General features: G+C 40.8%; 1 protein-coding gene across 5 annotated transcripts in view; it reads right to left on the reverse strand.

Annotated features, from left to right (window-relative positions):
- SLC24A2 (solute carrier family 24 member 2) overlaps nt 1–14,989 on the reverse strand; it is a 244,875-nt gene that overhangs the window by 92,034 nt on the left and 137,852 nt on the right. For 3 of the 5 annotated variants that reach the window (XM_070248273.1, XM_070248274.1, XM_070248271.1), the window contains exon 3: nt 4,097–4,205. In XM_070248273.1, the coding sequence (XP_070104374.1) occupies nt 4,097–4,205 (109 nt within the window). Of the gene's footprint in view, nt 1–4,096; nt 4,206–6,694; nt 6,734–14,989 lie in introns of all 5 variants that reach the window. The other 2 variants (XM_070248272.1, XM_023627420.2) reach the window with 1 other exon arrangement.

Raw genomic sequence — 14,989 nt, forward strand, 5'->3', positions numbered from 1 at the left:
GTTGAAAACTTCCCTTTGTGAACACTGACTGCATGCCATGTGGCACCAACGCACTCCCCAACGAGGACACCAGCAACATCAAGGAAGCGTCCTTTAGTGCAACAGGGAAGCTGCTGCAGTGTTCGTGCTGTCCACTTGGTGACGTAACTGGCACGCTCTATATTGACAAAAGGTGACGGCTGGGCACAAGGACGTGTGAATTCAAGTGATTAGATGCAAACTATAAGAGAGAGGACTATTTCTGAGAGCTGTGGGTTAATTTTTTTGGCTGTTCTTGGAACAGGAAATGATTGTGAATTTCAGGGGAAAAATACCAGAGCAATCTGTTTTCTTGGCCTCGTGCTTGGGAGCAATTTTAAAGCATTGAAGTGCTTTCCATATTTTCTAATCACTTGAGTCCAGAACTGATTACGGCTCTCGGCATTCTCAGATTCACGCCACTGGAGGACTCTAGAGAGAGGGAGCGCTTTCACCTTGAGAGGAGGCACACAGATTCAGAAGGCACATCTTGCTACAGCAGGAACAAGCTCTTGCATTGCAGCATGGCCTCGCAGGGGCCGGGTGTTTCAGAAAATCACTGATGGTCCAACTCTGAGACAATCCAGATTCACTTTCTCTTATCTCACAGAAACAAATCGTAACCTCCCACCCCAAATAGAAAAGCCAAAGCAAGGCCTACCAGAAACTGAATTCCCCAAACAAAAAACAGAGAGGTTTAGATTGCTGAGATTTGTGGGCAAGGACACGCAGACATACACACACACACACACACACACACAAAGTTGTATACACATAGAGCATCTCTGGAATGAACCCCAAGAAATTGGCAGCTGTGATTTCCTCTGGGAGAAGTGGGAGACTGGGGAAAATTGGGAGAAAATGGGAGAAAATTGGGAGGTTGGTGGAGGAGGAAGACATTTTTTTCACCATAGCTTTTTGAACATTCTGAATTTTAAAAAATCCTATGTTGCATTATTTCTCAAAGTAATGAAACAATAATTCCATACCCGTATATGATACTTAGCCAGCCCTGGCTAGCGGTTAAGATTTGGGACTCTCACCACTATGGCCAGGTTCCTGGTGAGGGAACCACACCACCCATCTATCAGTTGTCATGCTGTGGTGGCTGCTGTTGCTGGGATGCTGAAAGCTGTACCACTGGGATTTCAAACACCAACAGGGTCACCATAGTGGACAGGTTTCAGTAGAGCTTCCAGACTAAGACAGACTAGGAAGAGGGACCTAGCCACCTGCTTCCAAAAAAATTGGCAGTGAAAATCCTGTGAATAGCAGTGGAGCCTTGTCTGAAATAGCACCAGAAGGGGAGAGAATGGCGGAAAAAGACTAGGCAGGGGTCTGCCCTGGTGTACACAGGGTCGCTAGGAGTCAGAATCGCCAAGATAGCACTAACAACAACAATATGGTACTTATGATCTGCTAAGCAATGTGTTAAATGCTTTACGTATATTCACTCCTTTAATCCTTACAACAACCTTATGATGTAGATATCATTATATATCATCCTGATTTTAAGATGAGGAAATTAAGGTACAGAGAGGTAAAGTAACTGTCCAAGGTCACACAGCTAGTAAATGCAGAGCTAGGATCTGGAGCCTGGCTCTGGAGTCTGTCCTCTTAATCACTACATAATACTGCCTTGTCAAAAACAAATATACTCAGTCACCTTTTCATAATTGAGTTGGGGCAGACAAAATAGTTCTTTTCTTCTCTCACATGGCCCTCCAGGGTGATGGGGTGGAGAAGACAGTCGCTCAAAATAACCAAGATACAATCTTAAACCCTTGGGGCTTTATAGGGCTTTGAAATCCTGTGAATATTAGGTCAAAAGCATGACTCTGGCCAAGGTGCTTAATCTCTGAGCCTTAGCAGCCACTATGTGCCAGGTCCTCTGCTAACCTTGGGGACAACTAGTGAATAAAATAGAGTCCCTGCTCTCTAGACACTTACTGTATCCTGGGGGAGACAGGCAATAAACAAACAATCACACAAATTGTAATGTGAGCAATAAAGAAAAAGTCATGGGTGTGTTGAGACATGAGGATGGGGCCTGATTTATACTGGATGGTCAGGGAGCATCATTTAGACGGAGTGCTGAAGACTGGGCAGGAATGAAGTGGGGAAGAGTGGAAGAGGGTGGGGGAAAGAGAAGTATTCTGAGTGGGAGGGAATAGCCTATGCAAAGACCCCGAGGCAGGAAAGAAGTACCTGTTTGAGGTCAGAAAGGCCTCTGTCTGGCTAAAGCCAAGTGAGTCAAATTGAGTTTGGAGAGAGGGAGATCATGTGGACGATGGTAAGTATTTCACAATGTTCCTAAGAGCCATGGGAAGCCACTGCAGGTTATAAGTAGGAGTGACATAATTTGATTTACTTTTTAAGATGATTACTTGAGCTGCTGTGTGGAAAATACCCAAAGGAGGCCAGGCAATGGAGGAAGTGGAAGACCAGCTAACAAGCAATGAAGATGGCTTGCAATAAAGAGCTGGCAGAGAGAGAAGAAGATAAATTTGAGATCTATTTCCGTGAGGCAGTATTTTATGAAATCAGAACAAAAATGTTAGCTATGAAGTGTTATTAGGAAGCGTGAATTCACAGGTGTGAAAATGTTTTGTCAATTATAATGTGCTAGACAAACTATTACTACAGATGAAGAAACCGAGGACGAGAGAGATTCTCACTTGCCCAAAGTCACAACGCGTTAGTGGCTGGGAGGAAGTTGGCCTGCCATCCCTTCCCTCCCTTCTCTGGGGGTGTCCCCCAGGGAAAGGAAAAGAAGCCTAGGGACTAGGTCTAATTTCCTTGTCAAGTGGACTTCTGGGTCAATAGAGTAATGATATTTAGGACACTCCTGGCCAAGAATTACCCCTGGTAAGCAGAACCAAGGATCTGTGAAGAGCTCCTTGGAAAATATCATGTCAGCCATACAGCTCTGTGGGGCATAAGACTGAGATGTCTCACAAGTGAAATGCTCCACAGTGAGAGGTGACTGGTGATCCACGCTTATTATTCTGGGTGAAAGGTGTGTGTCCAGTGAGGGAAGATAGACCCGAAGAGTTGCTATTGAGGTCCCAGAGTTTTTTTTTACTTCATCTGAATCTCTTGATGGCCTGAACCCTTGAAATTATGTAGCAAAGCTTTATACCGGGTAAGAGCTCTGATTTATGTGATGTGATTTGACAATCTCCTTCCACGTACTTGATCAGTGGCAGAGACCTGTTCTCCAGGCTATTAGCCCCTGTGTAACATCAGGCTCAATTATAAGGTCCAGGGATGAAGGGAGAACAGACTTGGTTATATTTGAACCCCGTGCTAGTGGCCTAACTCTGACATTTATTTGACACATCAGATATCTACTTACTCTAAAAATTAATTTTTTAGGATACTTATGCAGTTTAAGAAACAGGATGTATCTGGCTCCATTGTGAATGAGTACAACTGGAGGAACACAATACTGGGTCATTTGTGATGGTTCCTATGATTACCCGAGGAGGCGAACCAGGCCTTTTCAGTCTCCGGTGACCGATCCTAAGCAGTTATCTCAGAGAGAGCGCGCTCTTCGGATGCGAAGAGGCTTACCGCCCATCCTCCAATTGCCGAAGAACCGGTACCGTACCAATGGTCAGCAGAGAACATCACTCCCAGAACTACTCATGGCTCTCCTAAGTCATGGCGTTCTTTTCTCCTCTTTCTTTTTCTTTTTAAAGATGCACAATTTATCTTCACATACAACTTCATTTTGAAACTTACGATAGGTGATGAAAGAGAATTGTCATTCTAGCTGGAAGGGAGAGAGTTTTTCGTCTTCTCTGCCTCATAACAAACTGAACTGATGGAGGCATCAAAAGACCGAATTAGCAAAAGGACCTGAGCTCTTACCCATGGTACAAAAATCTCTGATCGTGAACTGAGCTATTGCAGATAAAGCGAGCCAAAGGGCCAGGGCTTCCTCTGGCAGATGCTAAACACAAAGACACTGGCAGGCTTGTGTGACGGAAGCATAAACATGTTTTACGAAGAGAAGTCTTTTTACAGTCTCTTTCCCCCCAAATGAGCTTCCAAACTAAAGTCTGATGCTTACCTTCAGCGAGTGGGTCAAGGGTGTGTATCATGAGCTGGAAGATGCTATTCCTCATGAGACTGTTGTGGAGGGAGGCAGAACTTCCACCTCTCTGCAGACGGGGCTTAGCCTGAGCAGAGAAACCAGATAAAGACGCTGTTAGCCCTCAGGAATGCAAGGCAAGTGCTTTATAGATAAACCCTCCTGTAGTCTGGTGGTCATTCATTTCTGTCACATGATCACACACTACTGAACCAAAGGTTTTCAAAGTACATTCAAATCTCCCAAAGGAATGGCTTTCTTACATCCTTTCCTACTAAATGAATTAATTGCTACCATTTTTTTAGAGCTTAGTAAATGCTAGTCAATGTGCTATAGGCTTCACCTCCATTAGTTTATCTCATTCTCAAAATGAACCTTATGAACAAGATACTGTTATTATTCCCTTTAGACAGATGAGGAAACTGTCTCAGAGAAGTGAAATGAGGTGTCTAGTCACACAGACAAAAAATGGAGGCTAGAGGAATGGATCTCAGGTTTGCTTCTCTCAAAAATTGTTATCTGAATCACTGGGTGGTCTCTTAAAACGTTTGGACTGTGCACCCTATCTGCAAAATTTTTGAGTTTGCATATATGTATCCATCTGTATCTATAGCTCTATATCTGTATCTATGCATCTGTATCTATATCTACACATATACTAAAATATAAGCATATATATTATAAAACATTTGCAAAACTAGAAATTAGGAAGAATAGTATAGAAAGTAAATGATAGAGGTGCTAATGTTTTCTCCTTGCTCCCCAAAAGAACATCTTGCACATCTCCTGGGGTACCTCATCTCTACCATGGGGACCACAGCTCTAAGCCACAAAGCCCTACAGTCTGTGTTAACTGAGATCTGAGGAGAGACAACCTCCTACTATGAATCCACAGAGAAACTCCCTGACTTCAAAGGGAGGCTCCTTCTGCACAGATTCCTACTGTGTGATCCTTTGGCCAAATAAATGAAACTGATAGGAAAGAGAGGAAGAATGAACTTCTAGAGATGAAGTTACCAACAAACTCTTTTTCTTTTATCTTCAAAAGCAAACAGTCTAAAAAAAACCTCTGGATTTTGATAGGTTTTTATCCTGACTAGGAACTGTTTTCTTCCCCTTTGGCTGATTTTGTGCTGGTTATCACAGGGGAAGATGCTTGCGGAGTAGCCAAGCTTTATAGACAGGCAGATTTAAGAGGGTAATGTAATGTGAGGGAACTAATTTCTCATGGAACTTTTGATCCAAAATCTCCACATGAAATTTTTCTGGGATCAGGTAAAAATAAAAACACTATTTCCCACTAAGCCTTCCAACCCTCTACATTACGGTGTTTTCCAAAATATTTCATCACACTCAAGACCCACAAGGGAGCTTCCCAAGAAAAGTCTCATAAGAGACAATCAAACACATTTGGAAAGTGCTACATCCTAGCCCTAGACCTTATTAACAATTACGGTCTGCATATTTGGAGACAAACATGAAACCCATGGTAATCTTGAAGTATGGCTAAAATGTCACTGTGAGAAACATGGAGAAATCTGTGTGATTTTATTATAATTGATATTCTATTAGAAATCATATCCTCAACTCCATAGGGTTCGGAGACGAATCACAGATGATGACTGGTGTCTCAATGGTGAGCCAGGTCATGAGCAAGAGACTGGGTCTGTATCGTTAGCCCAGTGCCAGATCTGGCATATCCTATGAGCTCTCAATGAATGTCACGAGTCTTTGCTCTCAGCACTACAGAAGGAAGGATGGGGTGATATATATCTTCATTACTAGTCCTTTCAGCCTTAAAAATCTGTAACTTTATTTAATGCCTTGTGTTATCTGATTCAGATGATTAAGGTTCAAAGTATTTTGGGGCAAGGTTAAGAGACTTGAATAGAGTTGAAATGTAATCACTCTTTGATAGCTGAACACAAAAACTCTGAAGGTCATTTCCTTGCCATGCTGCACAACTCAAAAGTGATGTGTTAATTGGATAGGAAGTGGACAATGTGTTGTTAATAATTTGTCATAACCACTGTTACTATGGTCCTTATTCTGCGAAACTGGGAGATCTTCATTCACAAAGGATTCTATCTATAGAAAAACTTACAGCATTCATTTGGGTATCATGTATATATTGAATATATAGGTCTCATGCAGCATTTCTTTTGAGGGAACCAAAAGAAATTTCCAACCAAAAATTAGGTGCATGCCGATACACAAAGAAAACATATGTCAAGCATTAGATCCCACACTGTCCCCCCAAATCTCAGCTCAACGTCCCTTGGAATGCAGTTTGGAAATACCTTACTCTTTCAACTCCTATAAAAGTTCATGCCGAATGAAAGACAGAGCTCAAACTTTTTGAAACGTAGTCCCAGAAATAATTTTTTAGTGGATATCAGAATTCAGTTGACACTGATTGTAGGAGAGAGGATACAGACACGCTGGCAAATTAAGCCATTTAAGTATTCCAAGGGAGACAGTGATTTGTTGAGCATACGAGCCCCTCGTCCTCCCGCCCCTGCCCCCACACCCTCCACAGGCACATGAACAGGTACAGACAGGGCCACTGCTTCCTACCGGTAGAGCCTGTTCCTCCTTGTCCCTGGCTGTAGATGACTGCAGAAGAGGAAAAGGCAAAAACAAAAGACAGAGATAAATAAAGGACGAATCACAGAGAGGTTTTACATTTAACAGTAAACATCAGTATAGGGAAAGATTTGGTTCTTTCTGCTCCTGGGAAGGAATAAGCTAACAAAGGGGGTCAAGGGTGCATATTTCTAGCCAATATATAATGGTTTATTTAGGCATGTGACAGATTCCCCTGAAAGATCAAAGTTGAATGGCCAAGCCAAATGCCCAGCCATAGAGGGCAGTTAAACCAATTATGGCCCAGCCACGCAGTGGAATACCATGTGGTCATTGAAATGAATGAGGTAAGTACACATGTATTGCATGCGAAGATGTCTAAGATACATTGTTAAGTAAAAAAAAATTTAAAACCTTATTTGTTGTCTCATCTTGTAAAAGAAAATAAATTAACAATACCTTTAGTATATGCAAAGAGAAAAATTCTGCAAGAATCATATCAAACTGTTATGAGTGGTTATTGTTGGGGATGGGGTTATAAGGCAGTGACATTTCTCATGTCTTTTGGAGGGAGTCAACATTCACTGCCCCATATGTGGTGAATAAAATAAAGCCTGAAGAAGTTAGGCCACTGAAGTAAAGACTAAGATCATTAGACATGGAATTCAGATAATCCATCTTCTTTCCTGCCCCTACCACTTCAAGTTTTCTGTTCTAAAAGTGGAAATATCTGTCAAGTTGAGAAATGTTGACTACAAAAGAAGAGCATATGAGGGGCCCGTCATCAGGTGGGAGAGAACAAAGCTCAGAGAAGGGGACGCTGGAGTTTCACCAACAAGCCCCCACTGGACAGCTTTGCTTCCTCACTTAATATGAACAATCCTTCTTCAACAGAACCTGACACCATCTTGTGATCTTTCCAACAATGGACAGGTGCCTTGTGAGTTTCCTCATGATCAGACCTGCCTTTGTCACTTCACCTCAACTATGGGAGCACACAGCAAGAACAAACTGGAGCATCTCCCCTGTCTTGCCTTCTGGTCCTCCTTTGAGTCTTTGTTGATCTGCATCTCCAGGACTAAACACAGATGTGGAGAAGAGCAGACAGGTGCAGGGGTGTTCCAGACCCTTCTTGGGCCCTGGGCTCTCTTTTTAAGTCCTACCACACGTCATATAAAGAACATTAAGATGCCCTCACATCCCACCTAAAATACACATTGTCAGGTAAAAAAATGGGAAATATTTTTATAATTTCACATTTCAAATTATTGGCTACATCCAATTTCTTTAATTTATGATTTGCATACTCAAAATCTTGGAATGCGAGAAAATTGAATCCCCAATTTGTTTTCACATGTAATTTTTAAGAAGGCTAAATTGAATACTTAATGAAGTTGATATTAAATATTTTGTAGACATTCAATTAAACATTTAATAATCTTGATTTTTGTAGATACCTTTTTGGATTTTTGGAGTCAATATCAACATATATTTTTTCTTCTGCTTCCAAACATTTTTTTGTAGCCCTTTGAACAACTTGTCAGTCTCAGGAACAGACAGAAATGTTCTGGGTTGGTGGTAATTTCTGAGCACAGACCACGGGCATTACTAAATTTGCCATAATCCCCTGATTTGGGGCTCTCTCTCAGTGACTTCTCTAAAAACACTAATCAGGAAATATGCCTGATTCCCTAGACCCCAGGAACATGCTTGCTGAGCTAGAGTGGACTTGAACTTGTCCTTTGATATTCCCTTTTTGCTCTGAAAGGCACTGTATGATCCTGTTTCTCTCTGCCAAGTCCTTTCATTTTCTCTTCTTCCACATCAGACAGCTCAACAAATGGCCCCACACTCTAGAGAACAATCCCCCAGGGAAATTATCCAGTGCAGCAAGCTCAGCCTTTGGACATACAGCAAGATTAACTGTCAGAGCACGCCTTTTCACTTAGCAAATTTACAGCTTGTGGCTAAATGGGAGACAAATAATTATGAGCTGGGATTGATAACACAGCGATTCCACAGCACATGAAGGAACAGGATGAAACTGAGGAAAGAAAAGGATGGTTTCCATAGGAGCAAAGATATCACCAGCCATGAGTTTGGATTTTAAAAATACGTTTAAAGAAAATATTTGAGGATGAAAAAAAAAATCCAAACCTGTCTTTTGGTCTGAAAGGAGGAAAAATATCTACCCTACCGACTTCCTTTTTCTCTCACGAGCAAGGAGGATCCTAAGACACAAAAGATGGAAAGAAAATGCCTTGTACTAGATTCTACAAAGATAAAACTGAGCGCAGAGAAAGGTCTGAAATCCTTTACAAAGTTTCCCATTGGTTAATGTCAGCAGAAGTTGACATCGTTAGTTTTCTTTCAAGCGTAATTCACAGACACAAATACAAATCAGGTTACAACATGTAAACTTAGGTATATACACAGATGACAGCTGAAGCCACTAAAACACCCCTCCACTTTCCTTTAATACAGCCCTGTTGCAAAAGAGATGAGAAATGTGACGCATGTCGGGAATTGCTCATTTTCAGGGGCTCACCCATATCTGCTGGTACTTCCTGACGCTCACCTGACTTTGCCTCCCTCTAACTTCATCCTGAAGCAGCCTCACAGTCTGGCAACGTGTGGTTGATTATGTTAGGAAGTCAACTGTAAAGGGGTTTTAATTACACTGGAGGCAACTAGTGAAGCTGAGAAAGAATCGATCCGATGTGTATGGCCTGTAGTGCTTCTAAACACTGGATTCTTTAGCCAACCATCTGGGTTTTGGGTTGGCCTTGGTGTTGTGAATTTATTTTCAGGGCTAGTGAACATCTGGCAAGTTTATTCTAACCCATCAGATGTTACAGAAGACAAATTCTTCAAAAGAAGAGTAATGTGACTTTAAGGATTAATCTTGGCATACTTATCATGCATTTTGCTTTATAATTTCTTTAATTTTAAACACACCAAAATATCATATATTTGGGCTGGACTAATTTGAAAGCCCAATTTCTGGTGGTCAGTTCAAAGGCTGTGCTATAGAAAAGCTATAGGACAGATTTGTTAAGCTAAATCCATAATACACAGAGCAATTCTTGAGAAATACTCAAAATAATTTATAAACTGTATCCTGAAGGGTCATTATAGTTGGGGCTCTGGCATGTCAACGTAGACACTGCTCTTCATTCATGAAAGCAGAACACCCACCAGGCCAGGATGTAAGGAATACATCTTTTACTTAAAAGAAAGTATTCTGTAATTCAATCCTTTATTTAATTTAAACTGGCCCCATCTCTAATTATTGCAAGTAATTGAGGAATTGAGCAACTGGGATGATGCTATTAATATCTGTTGTTTTCCCTAATGGGAAAGCCAATTCTATATGGGAATTTTGCTACCTATTTGCTAGATGTTCTGAAATGCCCTATTCCCTTCCTTCCGTAATAAAACATACAGCCCATTTAGAAAGCATTTTTAATGCTATAAATCATTCACAAATCCTTCAATTGTCTCTCTTCCTTTGACCCTCGAAAGCCACTGGTTGAGAAATGGCCTCCCTGACTACCAAGTATAGTTTTGATGTGACTTTGTACAGAGCCTTACCCCACATCCAGGCCCCCACTTCCACCTCACACACGTACGTTAGGCAAACATCGCACAGGTTAGCTGCATCATGGCCACACAACCCCTAGTCTACTCTGACTGGTAATTGCCCCCTTGCAAATCACATACTCAAATGGGTCCCTGGGAGGATTTCATATGCCAAAAGACAAGTGGGTAAAATAACAGGTGGCTTTTCTGGCCAGTGGCTTGGCAAATGGATATGGGAAGACAAGCAATTCGTTACAACAATCAAGTAACAACCATAAACATCCACCACCATAACCTTTCACTAAGTTCTGTGAAATGCGCCTAAATTCATCGTGCCAAGGACCCAGAAGCACTATAAAGTCTATAAAAACAAATTTACAAGTATAATTATTTTGTCATAAATGTGATCCAAAATAATTAGAAATATTAATCCAATATTTAATTGACGCGAATTTTAATGTCTTGGTATTTAGAAAGGCTGGGAAAGGGATAATTTGAATGACTGATTTTATTTTAAAAATTAACCAGGAAGTATGGGGCTGCCCTGGTGATGTAATGAAGTTTGCATGCTCTGCTTTGGCAGCCTGAGATTCACAGGCTCAGATCCCAGGCGCGGACCTAACACCATTGTCAAGCCACAGATGTTAGCTCAATGACAATCTTCCTCAAGCAAAATGAGGAGGATTGGAAACATTATGTTAGAGCAGGGCTAATCTTCCTCATACACACACACAAATTAACAAGGATGTATCAAACGATGTTTCCATTTTCTTTCAATACATTTACCTGTAATAAGCCAAAACATTCAAAATCTCTCTCCTAGTTAAAGAGGAATAAACCTCAAAGCCTATGGGAAGACTAGACAAAAGGTGCAAAAGCTTTAAATTTGAAATCTAAAAGGAAAGAAATCCTACTACTTTTTAATCGGATGCAATTGCTTGCATCTCCCGCTACGGTGTCCTAACATACTCTCTAAAATATTAAGGAGGCGGGATTAAACAAATTCCTAAAGAAAGATTTAGAATTCTAAGAATATTTTGGTACTTAAGAATACTTTAGAGATTTAAATTCAAATTTCTTTACCACTGGGTGCTGGGTAGTCATCCCACTATCACTGCCTTTTAGGAAAGTAAGAATCTCAAAGATGAATGAAGTGCTGAAAGTGGCAGCCCAGGAGGCAGGAATAGCCACTTCGCAACTCTGCTTTCAAGAAACACATCAGGATGGAGAGAAGGGGTGGAAATTAAGTAAAAAGCGTGGTAATGGAAGTTCACATTTGGAAGCAAAACATTTTGATGTTTTATTTGAATAATGCCCCGATCGTGAAATATTTGGGACAGTAATGAGAAATTTCAGAAGAATAGATATCCCCCAAAATGGAGGGAGTGGAAATGTGAAATTGCTTAGAGATAGTTAAGGAACAACATTTTGCCTTTTAAATAGTTTTACAGGAGAAGAAATAATGTATGATGAGAAATGGTGTCATACACATGTAGTTAAGTATATGGAATTCAGACCCAGAATGCTCAGGTTCATTTTCCTATTTTTGTCATTTATTAGCTGTGTGACCTTGGACAAGTTATTTAGTCTCTCTGTGTTTTAGTTTCCTCATCTGTAAAATGGGAATAATAGTAGCAACTGCTTCAGAGGGTTGTTGTGAGGGTTGATGAGTTAACGCATATAAAGTGCTAGACCAATGTTTGGTACACAGTAAGCACTATGTATTACCTCTATTATGATTACTATCACTGTTAGGAACCACAAGGGAGAATAATGACAGATTATAGGACAATAGTAGGTTCAGGGTTGTGAACTGGATTAGAGAACAGGATGATTTCTATGGGAAGCAGGAAAATTCCATTGGTTAGGACGATGAGAGGTGATTTGTGTGACACCAGAAGACAGTTAATTGGGCATGTCATGTCCTAGGTTGGCAACTGAGGGAGGAGAAGATGACACAGCAGATTCTATTTCCTTGACTTGGCTTCTCACTACGTCCCTGTCCCGTGAATCGGCACTGTCTGAAGGATGCAGGACTGGCCAGGCTAGGTCAGCATATCTCATATATTTTAGTGGGCCTGGTTTAGATCAGGAAGCTCTGGAGGCTGGAAAACTCAGAGAAGGTAGAACTCAAGCCTGAACCAAAAGGATGCCCGCAGCCCCGCCCCCAAATTCGGGAGGTTTCTGGCCAACAATTTCACTTGGAAGGGTGTTCCCTGTGACCAGAAAAAGGGAAATATCTGGATCAGAAAGGTCACAGGCTCAGCCATGAGTTCAGTTTCTGCTGCAGCCATTTCTCTCTCTGGGCGGCATTCTGGACTAGGAGTTCTGTGAATCCAGGAAGCCGGGCTGCGCAGGGATGAACTGTGAACGCGTCCAGTGCGAGCACCCGGGTGTACTGGGCATCTGTTGAAAGCCATGATTTGGATAAAGAGCGAAATAAGGTCCCCTCAAAACTCGGAAAAAAGTTTACCCCATAAGAGGGCAGCTACTCATAACAGATGAGGTGAGGCATCTGTTGCGATCCACTCTAAAACTGTTAGGAAATACGATTTGAGAATAACTCAGTAAGGCAAAAAAGCCAGGGTAACTTCAAGACGCAGAACTGGACTAAAACTGACAAGTTGAAATCTACACAGTTGCATATAAACGGTGTCTCCAAACTTTATTGATCATATACCATTACCAAAATCATTCTGAGCAAGTAACATATATAATGGAATGTCTATCTATCTATCTATCTAATTATCGATCATCTATCTAATTTATGTGCCACTGTGAACTATTAAGTAAACATGGACTAATTTCTTCTCTTTCTTTTTTTTTCGCTCCTTTTATTCCTCCAAATAGCCACTGATATCCATGTATTTATTTTATACTGGCTACTTTTCCTATCAATTTAAAATGCCACAGTAAATTATACAAATTCTTTTATATATTCAAGTATTTTTTTAATTTTTATTTTTTTCGGATGTACATCATATTTCGAATTCTGTATACATTACATCATGTTCACCACCCGAACACTAATTATAGTGCATCCCCTCACATGTGACCCTAATCACCCCTTTTGCCCTCCCCCCTCCCCCCTTGCCCAAAGGTAACCACCAGTCCAATCTCCAATGCTGTGTGTTGGTTTTTTTTTTTGTCGTTTTTATCTTCTACTTATGAGTGAGATCATATGGTATTTCACTTTCTCCCTCTGACTTATTTCACTCAGCATAATACCCTCAAGGTCCATCCGTGTTGTCACAAATGGCCGGAATTCGTCATTTCTTATAGCTGAGTAGTAGTCCATCGTGTATAAATACCATATCTTCTTTATCCATTCATCCCCTCTTTCTTTTTTTAAAAGTAAAAATAAACAGAAGTCCTAATATTTTCTTCCTACATCCCAAATAATTGTCTAGGGTACCCCACTGGAACATTAGCACAGACCTTTAAAAAGGAGTTTTACAGAGAGTAGAGTGTTGGTTACCAGAGGCTGGGGGTGTGGAAATGGGGAGAGGTTGGTCAAAGGGTACAAATTTGCAGTTATAAGATGAATAAGTTCTGGAGATCTAATATACAGCATGGTGATTACAAGTAATAACACTATATTATATACTTGAAAGTTGCTAGAGAGTAGATCTTAAATGTTCTCACCCAAAAAAGAAATGGTAATTACCTGACGTGATGGAAGTGTTCGCTAATGCTACAGTGGTAATCATTCTGCAATACAGAAGTGTTTCAGATCAACACACTGTACATCTTAAACTTACACGATATTATATGTCAATTACATCACAATAAAGCTGGAAAAAATAAAATAAAAAGTTTTATTATTTATTATTTTTTTGATGTACTTTTTATTGCAGTAACATAGGTTTATAACATCATATAAATTTCAGGTGTATAGCATAATATATTTCGAATTCTGTGTAGATTGTGTTCACCACCCAAAGACTAATTATAATCCATCCCCAAACACATGCGCCTAATCACCCCTTTCGCCTTCCCCTCCCCTCTGGTAACCACCAATCCAATCTCTGTCTCTATATGTTTGTTTGCTGTTGTTTTCGTCTTCTACTTATGAGTGAGATTATATGGTATTTGACTTTGTCCCTCTCACTTATTTCACTCAGCATAATACCCTCAAGGTTCATCCATGTTGTCACAAATGGCCGGATTTCATTATTTCTTACGGCCGAGTAGGATTCCATTATGTATATATACCACATCTTCTTTATCCATTTGTCCCTCAATGGGCACCTAGGTTGCTTCCAAGTCTTGGCTATTGAGAACAATGCTGCAATGAACATAAGGGTGCATGTATCTTTATGCATTTGTGTTTTCAAGTTCAAAAAGAGTTTTACCTGCTTCTCACAGAACTGGTAAGGTGAATTGGGTGTATACCGCACAAAACTCCCCCAGCCAGCCTCCCAAATAGTGGAAGTTGTAAGATCCTTAGGACAGGATTCACCTCGTGCGTCCCATGGTCCCTAATGTGGCCATGCAACCAGGCGGCATGGGAGAGTGAGGCCACTCAGGCAGAATGGGGACTGTGTTTCTGCGTCAGTAACCACAGCTCCTCTGATGCTTGCTCCACTGGCTAAATTAATAGTATGATGATTATTTAAATCTGCCCCTTAGAGCCTCTATTTAATCTTTCTTATTAAGTAGGTACACAGAAGACAGTAATCCCCATTTTATAAGTGGAGAGAG

Source organism: Equus caballus, chromosome 23, assembly GCF_041296265.1.
Source record: "Equus caballus isolate H_3958 breed thoroughbred chromosome 23, TB-T2T, whole genome shotgun sequence".
Lineage (NCBI taxonomy): Eukaryota > Metazoa > Chordata > Mammalia > Perissodactyla > Equidae > Equus > Equus caballus.